This window comes from Vanellus vanellus (assembly GCF_965231255.1).
Source record: "Vanellus vanellus genome assembly, chromosome: 15".
Lineage (NCBI taxonomy): Eukaryota > Metazoa > Chordata > Aves > Charadriiformes > Charadriidae > Vanellus > Vanellus vanellus.
This window is the reverse complement of record NC_138920.1, coordinates 15,921,237-15,932,584: the sequence shown is the minus strand read 5'-3', so window position 1 is coordinate 15,932,584 and position 11,348 is coordinate 15,921,237. Positions and strand designations below refer to the sequence as shown.

The window sequence follows — 11,348 nt, the reverse complement described above, 5'->3', positions numbered from 1 at the left end:
ATCAAAACAGAAGTGTTTTTAAAACAAAAAGGGACACAGGACAGGCGTGTTTTCCAAGGCTAATGAGGAAAAACGATCCTGTTACCAACACTTTGTGGACTCTCTTGTTCCAGAGACATGCTGAATCTGGAGACATATTTCTACACATCAGACAAGCTCAGGTGTTCTTTGACAAGTTACTTGGCTTAGTCCTGGATGGTGCTACTGACTTATTATTGCAAGCCAAATTTCATACTAGCCTATTGTTTCCCCAGCTTGCTTTCCATCGCCTGGCTGGCTGCAGCTGCCGTTTGCTCCTAACGCGTTCTTGTTTGCCAATGCAGAGGGTCCACACTCAGAAGCAATCCTCACCATCTCCCGCACGGTGCAGGGCAATGGATGCTGCTGAAGGGCACACGTGAATACTCTCAGGTAGCCAAAGCTGAAATGCAAAAAAAGGGTCCTAACATAATAGCCCAACCCCCTGACTTGCACAGTTCTGTCAAGGTTTGTACGCGCTTAAAGGAGTCCACCTACTTTATGAAAACCTGCTGCCACCCCCCACCAGGATGAAAGGCTGAGCGAGGCTGTCATTGTAATGTCAGGCAGTCGGGTCTAGTGCTTGCCTGCTGCCCTTTTGAAGATCCTTTGTGTTTATGCTGGCTCTTTTTTATTTTAAAGAGTAGTGGTTTTGTTTTGAAAATTAAATTTAAAAGAATGACCCAGAGAAGAAAATGGTGGGGGTTGGACTAGATGATCTCCAGAGGTCCCTTCCAACCCTGACCATTCTGTGATCCTGTGATTCTGTCTGAACAATCCCAGTCACACCAGGGAAACTGTCAAGGAAGGGGATCCCTTCTCGAGTTATGCTGAGCAGTTGGGCAAGCGCGGGTTCCGTGTGGCAGGCACTTCAGGCACTGTCAATGAAAATCACCTTCAGCAAAACGCTCTATGTTCTTCTGATGTTGGCTTGGGATAGCCAGGCACTCATGAACTGATTCTTGTGCTCACCTTGAACTGGTTCATTCGAAATCCGCTGGTTCTTTGCACTTCTCTGTGAGCCTGGGAGATGAGGGATTTATTAAACTGAAAAATCGGTAAGATGGCTTTTCCTTACCCAGTCCCCACTCTGCACTGGTGTAACAGCAGCAGTAATGAGCACCTCTGTGTGTGCTTAGAGATGATTATTTGCACTGTTTTCAATCTATTTTTCGAAGGTTTGCCATCTGATGCCCATCTAATATGTAGCCTCTCTCTGCTGGGAGGATGAGCACAACCGATCACAAGGGAGAAGTTCAGTTCAAGAACATATGTCTCAGCAAACAGAATGAATCCTCTGTCTGCCAGCTGCTTCCCACCCCCCCCGCTTTGAATTAAATTCCATATTTTTACCCCTGTAAGAAGCCATGCAGGCCAGATCTGAGAGTGAACTCCCCGTTCAATGCTCTTGTTTAAAATAATCAAACACACCTTTTTGCTAAGAACTCAGGCAACTGGGAGATAGCTGGGAAGTATCTCCTTGCCAGCCACTGGAAGAGGCAATGATGCTGTGTGATAAGACTCTAACAACAAATAGGTTTATCTTTTTGGTTCTTCCTCCTTGATAGGTTTAATGGGGAGAGAAGCACGTCTATATCAAACTATCTTCATTGATTTATTAAAAGATAGGCAAAACGATCAAGCTCCAACTTTTGGACAATTCCTTATGCAGCTCTGTTAAGCAAAACTTCTTACAGATTTCACACTGAAAGAACGGATTTTGAAAGTAATGCTAAAGCTTACAAATCAGATCAGAACTCCTCTTTTCAGAAGGTTCTCATCAGTCAGAAAGGGTATTGTATTTGGAAATACTGAAATATGACAAGGCACTGAGATTCGTTATCTTGGAGGAGGTTTTATGGACCTGAGAGTAATTTGGCGCAGCACTAGCCATGAAATGTATGTACTTCTGCATATAAAAACTACGTACGCAATGAAAATGGCATAATACAGTAGCTCATTACTCAGTCTGTCAAAAATTAAATCCAGCTATAGCCAGCAACATACACTCAGCATCAGGCAGCAGTGACCGCTGAGCACATCCATCAGCTTCAGCAGGGATCCCTGTCCACGGGCTCCAGCAAACGGCAGCACTTCTCTTCCTCAGCTTCTGTAGAATAAAGCTGGTAACGCTCCCGGGGGGCTCAGGAGGTTTCATTCCCCTGTGTAAGAAAAATTCTGTTCGGCTCTGTATCAAAGACGTACTAAAATCCCCAGCAAAGGTTAAGTGACTGGTTTTAACGCAAAAGTATGCAGATGATATCCTTTTACAAACCTTCATGTGTCATACCAAGAATCATCCAGGATTCAGAATGAAGTTTTAACTTTGTTAAGGGCACTAACACATGGTGTTCTAAAATAACGACAGAAATAGTTGCAGCCATATTGCTTATCCCAGAAATCCAACGCTTCTAGAGAGAATGCCAAATGCCAGGCGTATTTCTCAGTGGTTGCAATGTCTTACGAAATATCGGATCATCTCTCTGGGGGGACAGGACCCGATCCAGCAGAGGGATGAGCACCCGTAGTCGCTGTAACAGGCAGCCGGGTTTCTACGGCTGAAAGCAGCCCAAAGAGTGGGAAGAAAAAGAGAGGAACTAAATTGTGCATGTCTTGGCTGATATCTGCTTAAAAACAAACGTAAGATTCAAAGTTGAACAAGAGGAGGGTAAATTTTTCAGAACCTGAAAAATCTGTTCAGTGAGGGGAAAAAAAAACCTCTAAAATTTAAAAAAAGAAAAATTTAACTCTGGTCGGAATCCAGGTAGGGGGGCTGTATGCGGCATTATTACAGGCTCCCATATGTTTCCTGGAGGCACTGAAAGAGACAAGGAAATTTAGACACAGGGAAATGTAATTATTTGTGATTGAAGCAAAATAGCAGCCAATTTATGCATATATTCTTCCTGTGGAATTAACCTTACTCTACTGAATTAAATTATTTTCATATGCTATTGTACTTTCAGAGGTAGCCATATGTTTTTTCACATTCTGTTCCACATGCTACTTTTTTTAGTCACCAGAACTTAATGACATAAAAATTGCTATCTGAGTTGACACGGTTATTCCCTCTTGATGATAGTCTTTAAGTAGAATCATAATGTGACAGATGAGAGTGTTGAAGCTCAGTGTTTCACACAGACTTAAAAATAATAAGAAAAATAAATTATTCCCACAAAACTTTGAAAACTATTCTACAGGGGAACAATTTTTATACTCTGTAATTTATTTGCTTTTCTTTCTTCCTTCATTTTGCTACGCGTAGAAACGTGTATGAAAACAGGAATTTAGTTGTTCAGGAATTCATGCGCTCCTGCTGTGCAGTCATCACAAGAAATCACAACCCTCTTTTTCCCTACCAGCTTAAGACCGGGTAGCAGCACAGAGCAAATAAACATTGGAAGATTAAACGGGTCTGAGAGTCAGGGCTGGATTTAGGGCTGGATTTAACTAGAAAAGCATGCAGACTTGTATTCCAGATTGGCAAAATCTTGTTGATAGGCAATTTTGGCTCAAAATGAGGGAAGTCGTGTGAAGCCTGCGCAGTGTAAGTGCAGGTCCAGCCCAACCAGGATGTCGGTACCGAGGCGACAGGAGGCAGAAGAAATATTTCTGGAGGTGCCTGTCGTCTTGATGCAGAAAAGTCATCCCTGCAGGATCTCTGTCGCCCCGAGCGAAGGTCTCACAGAAACGGTTATTCCTGGAAAATGTCGACAGCATCTAACCGGACTGGAGCGAGAGACTCCCTTCCATTTGAGGGACCAGCCTGAACCCTGCTGGAACCAAGGATTTGCACCCAGGTGCCCAAATCCAGGATCCCCACCCCCAAACTTCCCAAGGCGTCACACGTGAGGTTTTGGGTTTAACTCATTCCAAATGTTTACTTAAAGTTAGGTTAATCTGGTTTGGGTCTAAGCATTACATCAAGCCCCAAAGAACAATATGAGTCAAGTTAATTCTTTGGGTATCAAAGGTACAGAAAGTTTCCCATTTCAGAAAATTGCATCTTTTCCATTCTGCTTTTTATTCTTTGGATAATTTGCATGAAAATAACATCTCTTCGCTTGTAAGTTTTTGCCCCCACTGCTTTATTATTCACTCAGAACAGTTGCGCTTTGCGTATGATGTCATTGTTATTTGCTACTGAAATAATTTTAATGCCACAAAAAGGATTAAGATCTCAAGCGAGGAGTGAGCAATAGGAAAACCTGATCACCTAAGCAACAGAGGCCTGGTTTCATGCCCGTTTGTCTGATAATACCTAACAAGGAAAAAAAACCCCTGTCACCAAGGGAATGATACATCCTCTTTGTTCCCCAAAATAACGACTTTTTTACATCTTAAATGACGGGCAAAGCTGGGGGGGGGTGGTGGTGGTGGTGGTGGTGTCCTGCGTTTTTTAAACACGCCAGGCGTAGCTATTTGTTAAGCATCAATGTCAGCTCGATGTAAAACAACGCTGTGGTGACAAGGAGGAGCGGTTCAGGGTGGTTTGAAGCTTTTGGGGCCCTTCCCCAGCGCCATCTCCCCCCTGGGCCGGGAGGACGAGGGCTGAGGAGGCCGAGGCCTCCTGGAAGCTTCCCTATACCCCGCTCCGACCTCCCGACCCTCTGGGGACGCCGTAAGTCTCACAGGCCTACAGCCGCCATGTACCTGAGGTAAAGCCCCCCCGAACCCTCCCCCCGCTCCAGCAGCGAGGCCACACAAGGCCTTTCTCCGCCGCCCCGCCCCGCCTCGCCTCGCCCCGCGGCCCGCCACCCCCTCCTCCCGGCCGGCAGGAGCCGCTGCGGGCGGCGGCGCGGCCATGGGCGAGGCGGAGGGCGGCTCGGCGGGCGCTGTGGAGAAGCCGCCGCTGCCCGCCGCCGGGCCGGGGACCGCCGCGGCGGTCGCTGCCGCCGTTGCAGCTGCCGCGGCGGCAGCGGCCGCCGCTCCGGAACCCGGTGTGCCGGCGGAGGAGGCGGTGGTGGTGTGGAGCCCTGAAGTGGAGGTTTGCCTCTTCCACGCCATGCTGGGCCACAAGCCCGTAGGTGAGAGCAGGCCGCGCCCGAGCCGCGGCCTCGAGTAGCGGCGCTGGCCGGGGAGGAGAACCAGGCGCCGGGCCCGTAGCGGGAAAGGGGGGGAGTGGGGGGAGCGGCGCGGCCGCGCTGCGGTGCTGCCCCCAGCGGCCTCCCGGGCCCGCTCCCGCCGCGGCTGCCGGCCCGGGGCCCCGGGGCTTCTCCCGAGCGCGGCGGGGCCTGTGGGGACGGAGCGCCGCGCCCGCCTCGGCCGCCCCGCCCGGGGACACAGAGCCAGCCCTCCTCGGCCCCCTTTGCCTTCGCCTTTCCTCACCTGCGGCCTTACGCTGCCCCTCGGTTGCTTTTCACACAGCCTCTGTCAAAGTCCTGTCTGCGGCCCCGTGTGGAGGCGTTACCCAGTGGGGCAGCCTCAGCCCCTCTCCAGAACAGCACCTGTAATGTAGGGTGAAATATCATGCCCAGGCTGCCATGTGTCTCTCCTGCACTGTGCGGTTTCCCTGTAACGATGGGATGTTTTTTTTTTTTTTTCATTTTGTGGCACAGGTAGAACTGTTAGTAGTGTTAATCGCACTGTGTTCGTTTCCCCAGGTGTGAATCGCCATTTCCACATGATTTGTATCCGAGATAAATTCAGTCAGAATATTGGACGGCAGATTTCCTCCAAAGTGATTTGGGACCATCTGAGCACCATGTATGATATGCAAGCTCTTGTGAGTATAACGGATTGATGCAAGCGCATTTCTGTTTCTTATGGTTCAGGAGTTTTGATCGGCCAAAATCACTGGGCCTGTTATACCTTTCATGTTATTAAGAATTACGTGTCGTTCCACTGAGTTTATGAGGTTTTCCTCATTAGGTGGGAGACAGTAGAACCTGCAGTGGTTTGTTGTTTGGATTTTTTCCATACTGTGTTCTGTCTTTGTTTATTAAAGTTGCCTAAATGCTGATCTAGCAAACATAAGTGCCAAACAAGGAGGTTATAGTGTGTTTATGTAAGAATTTGCCATGGTTGGATGCCAGAAATGATCTCAAATGATCATGGGTCATGATCTCAAATATTTTTACCCTAGTAATCAGTTTGACATCAGGAGCCTCCTGATTGTCTAGTGTCTGAAATATCTTGCTAAGAATTATTTAGCTACTAATTGCATGTAAAATAGAACTTGAGGTTGCACTTCTAAATCCAAATTAAGGTTTTTACCAAAGTCATTCATGGAGATCTTTCTTTTCCTTCTAAGCACGAATCTGAGATTCTTCCATTCCCTAACATAGAGAAGAATTTTGCTCTTCCTGACGAAATGATTCAAGAAGTGAGAGAAGGTAAGATGTGACAGCAGTCTCTTATTCTTGGTTGCTCTCATCTCATCTCAGAGCAGATAGTTTAACAGAACTCACTCCCTTCCCCCCCCCCCCCCCCCCCAAAAAAAAAAAAAAAAAGAGCATAATGTGCCAATCCAAGGTCATTCTTTCAGACTGGTATGTGAGGTGTATCAGGAAAAGGAAATGTTAAACACGTATAACTTTATCTCATGACTTTTTTAATCAGCTGACTGAAGGAAACTGTTGGGGAAAGGATCACAGTGCTTGTGCTGTTTGTATTCTATCAGCCTCTGACCACTGTAGGAGACAGGCTAGTGAGAGACAAAGACCTTTGGTCAGATTCCACACCGTATTTCTCCTGTTCGTAAATGTAATGTAGATGGGATGCTGATAGGGCACAAACAGGTTCTATTTATACCGTTTAGATTCAACTTCTGCTTCTGGGTATATAAAAAAGATCCATGTGTAAGCTGATACCAGTTTGCAGAATGAAAGGCAGAATATGGTTCTTTGTAACATGATCAGTAGTTTGTTATGCGGTTTTTGCACTTTGTTGAGTCTGCTGTAATATTACCTCAGACCATAATTTTTGCTAAAACAGATGATCTGCACACTGTAATGTGGTTGATTTTGTAGCAAGGTCATTTTTTAAAGAGCAGGAGCTATGGAGCTGATCAAAGTAACATTTTCTGTATATAATTTGCATATAATAATATTTCTGTGATAAAATTTTTTGTGTAACTGATGATATAAGGCAATTCAGCTAACGTTTAAAAAGGTACACTGGGAATATACTTACTGAATAGCTGCAGTTTCATTCGCTGGAGAAACTTGCTTTTTGGCCATGGACTTGTACCAAGTACCTGTTGTGCGGGTATAACCATCTCATTTTTAGGATATTACTGGTTTTAATATGGTTCGTGTATCTTATTTTTAAAAGCATTACTGGTTTTTAATGTCTGGTGACATTAAAAACATTTTCATGTGGGTTTTTCTTCTGTAGTTGCCTTAAAATTGATTGAAAACAAAATAATAGGAAATGTTTAGGGTATTTTTGTAGATTCATGGTGGTTCCATTGCATTATGAAATCATCTGTTTGTGTTTTTACCTTCGTGGCATTCAACTACCTAGTTCTTCCAAACCTCTCTCACTTGTGGTAAGCTTATCTGTGTTGTCTAGTAGAAATACACAGCAGTTTGAGAGAGATTGTGGGTTAAGCAGTGAGAGCTGGATTTTCAAAGTTCAGCTGTATGTGTGTTAATTAGTACTGTTAATCCAAGGTAGGAGCTAGGAAATTCAAGCACCTGCCAAAGGAGTTCTTGAGATATTTTAAAGTGCAGTGGAATGCTTCTCAATTACTATGTAGACTAAACTTTATGCTAAAAATTCAGTATAAAATCCTGATATTGGTAAGACATTGTTTTGCCTGTTTGGCATTTCACTTTATTCCTGTTAATAATTTCAGTGGAACCTTTTGACATGTGACATCATCTTGTTTTCAGTGCTTTATGTTATGCTTGCAGTGTGCCTGGACTGTTAGCTATGTTTCTCTATCACAGTGCTGAGAAACCTTTCTAAATTACTGCTGAATGTTGCACTGAATATTTGTTAACGTTGTGCACATATGCTGAGGCTGCTAACCCAGAAAAAATACATACGGTTCTTTAAAGCCATCTAACCATTGCTTAACAATCCTTTCTGTAGGAAAAGTAATGATAGAAGAAGAAGTGAAAGAGGAAATAAAAGAAGAGATGGAAACTCATGCAGGTCCAGAAGAAGGTAAATTTGTAACTCTCTACTGTGTAATATGAGATTAAAAAACAACTGTAACTGAGAAATTAATGTTAAAATGTAAATCCCAAATATGGTGTACTTTGTGATTTGTATTCAGACTTAGCATATGCTCATGCTGAGAATAGAATAATTTAAGAATGCACAGAGCAAGCAGTTGCCAATATCTGATACTTTGAAAGATTTCTCCTTTGCTCCTAATTGATATACGCAAAGTTGTATAGCTTTTGAGTTTTTTGTTTTAATATGTACCTGACAAAACCCTGGGAGTCTGAAGTAATCTAAGGATCTCTGAAAGAAAGTTGAGCCCGGTTCTAGTGAACCTAAGTACTCTGTGTTAGGATCTTTGTAGTCATGGGGAAAAATAGGGCCTATAAATCAAAACAGATTGTAAGATTGTATGCTTAAATGGGAAGGCGGGCAGAGTGGTTTTTTATTAATTTTATTTGCATTATCTCGCTTCTTTTAAATACAATTTGCTGTAGAACAAAGTCAAATGTGAACAGTAGAGATCCTGCTACTTACCTTAACAGACCAAGCCAACTGTTAACTATATAATTTCAAAATACTTATATCACAGAATAAGTGTTGTTTTAAGATTGAGTGTAATAAAAGATCTAAAAATGTATTTGAAAATATATATTAAGTTTCACATTTTGGGTGTTCAGTTTTAAAATCTATCGATAATACCAAATGTAATGACCGTTGCTGATTATAAATTTCATAGATTGGTCCTATGTTCTGTAAGTGTTCCTATTAAGTATTTTAATTTTAAGTGCTGTTTAATTCCACTTAATGAATATCATTTTTAGCCTGTCAAAATACATGCCTGTCTTTAAAGCAAATAATAAAAGCAAGATGTGCCTTTCTCACAGAAGATTTTTCCTTTAAAAGTGAAAGTAACGCTTAAATGATGGTTAAATATGCTGAGAACTGATTGGTTTGAAAAGCTTTATGTAATATAAAGAAATTTGATATCACTTCTTGTTTGCCTATGTGTATAACTCTGATCTGGAATCATTACTTTGATCCTATTTCAGTTTTTGCACCCTCTGGAAGTTTAGGAAAAACAAGCGAAAAGCCGAGCAGCAAGGAGAAAGAGAAAACTTCGTCCGATTGTGGGTCCAAAGAAGGATCTGATAAGAGGAAGCGCAACAGAGTCACTGAAAAGGTCTTAAACGCAAACAGTAATCCTTCCAGTCCAAGTGCTGCAAAACGACGCAGAACATAAAGAAAGCTGTGAAAGAAAGAAGTAATAAACTCTGGAACGTGAGGAGGGAACAGTAAAAACGAGTAGCAGGATAGTCGCTACATAAACTTTTTGAGAAAGGAAGAGGTATCTGAGCCAGGTATTTGAAGAATCTGCACGTTGGCTTTATACATGCAAGGCTCTGTCTGTCTTTCCTGATGTGTTTTCTTGTCAGCACCAGGTCGCTGAGCGGTGGCTGCCTTCTCGGGGCGCTGGGGAGAAGGCTGGCAGCGTTATGCGTTTACGCGTGTGTAAGTTCCAGTGGCTGCTTTTCAAACCAGTAACGTGCTCTGCGTCAGCACAGTTGGTGAAACAAGTGCTCGGTGAAACATGGAGCCTCAGTTCTTGAAAAGCGTAGGTTAATTCTATAAATTTGGGGTCGTCACTGTCTTTGAATATTACAGACCCTCTGGGTAATGTTGTTTGGCCATTTTACTTAGTACAAACATAGCATTTGTATCAAATGTCTCAATTTGTTGGTTCAGTAAAACTAAAGTTCTTTTAAATACAGATAACTACTGAGTTGAATTATTCTTTTGCTCTGTTTGCTGGAGAACCTTTACTTCTTTCACCCGTAGTGACATAACATTTTTCAATCTTTATAAGTTTATATACCGTAAGTGAAGTGAAAATTATAATGCCCCTAGAATAATAATTACTAAGCATCCTAAAGGAAATATCCAGTGATGTCACATGATTTTGTCAGGGATCAGCTGAGCTGTGTGTGAATATGGAGGTGTTTCTTCATCCATTTGTACTATAGTAGTATATAACAGCGGGTTTTGTACTTCATTATTTATTTTTTTAAAGCAATTTTAGTAGATGTTGGAATTGGTGTTCCAAAATGTTAATTTTGTTTTACAACTTAAGAATCTTACTGACATGGTAATGTTTATCTTTTATATGCTAGAATGTTAAGATTTGATGAAGTTACTATTTTTGTGTTGTGAAAAGATGGACCGTGATCAACAAACACATTAAATGGTGAACGAAGTAGGCTGAAATGTTGCTGAATTTGTTTCACCATGTTAACTCTCAGTTAATAAAAGGAATTACTTCTTAGTCTGAGTATTGCCTTCAAGGTGAGGAACTAGGAATCTACTGGTTTTTGCTTTTGTTCCAGGTACGTAGCCAAGTTGTCTGCCTTATTTACTTCACTTGTTTTATACCAAGAATAAATTTGACTTGTTTTTATTTTACTAAATGGTAATTGTTGTGTAACTTGATTAAAATTCGGCCCAGCTTATTTTGAAAGTTATTTAGGTAGCTTATGCCTTTAGTGAAATCAGTGAAAAGTGCCTTCCTGTTTTGTTTTGGGTGTTTTTAACTAACTTTGCCTGGATTTACGAACTACTACCCTCATATTTCTCCAAGATACAGGATAGGAAGTCCTGGCCGGCTGAACTCAGTAGAACGGTTGCTGTAAGCTTCCGAACGAGAGGAATTGCTCTCCTCTAACTCATATAGTGCAGTTGTGAGGTACTGAGTTGAGAAGATGAAGTTTTTGTTGCAGTCAGTTCACCTTCTCGTAGGCACTGGTGAGCTCTGGGAGGTCAGAACTCTGCCAAGGTCTGCAGTAGCAGGGCATAAAAAAATTCCAAACGAGGAGGTGTGAAATGCTGTGAGTTTAGTGCTGTGCTCAGAGTGAAAAGCTTTACAAAATGTCCAGTGAGATACCCCCCAGCTGAAGAGCTCAATGGAGCTCTGGTTGGTGGGAGAGGGGCTACCGGTGGCTCGGAGGTTTTCTGGGTGGGTGGAAATCAGACTTCTGTAACCTTGTGTGAGGAGACTCCTGGGTTTAGTTTTGATGTTTAAGAAAAACGCTCGTTTGGTATCATCAAGTTCCTAGAAGTTGTAATCATGTCACTGACAGATCTGTCATCAAAGGGAGTGCTGGAAGACGAATGCCTTTGTTAATTTTTGCCGTTTCTTTAAGAATTAAAGTGCTTGTTAC

At 42.8% G+C, this 11,348-nt stretch overlaps 1 protein-coding gene across 1 annotated transcript; it reads left to right on the top strand.

The window, feature by feature from the left end:
- Positions 1–4,822: 4,822 nt before the first annotated feature.
- Positions 4,823–9,909, top strand: MRGBP (MRG domain binding protein; the record flags this gene model as incomplete). Its single annotated transcript, XM_082491277.1, has 5 exons — positions 4,823–5,045; positions 5,622–5,743; positions 6,272–6,353; positions 8,059–8,133; positions 9,186–9,909. The coding sequence occupies 5 exons, from the start codon at positions 4,823–4,825 to the stop codon at positions 9,374–9,376; spliced, it is 693 nt and encodes a 230-aa protein (XP_082347403.1). The 3' UTR covers positions 9,377–9,909.
- Between the last annotated feature and the right edge of the window lie 1,439 nt (positions 9,910–11,348).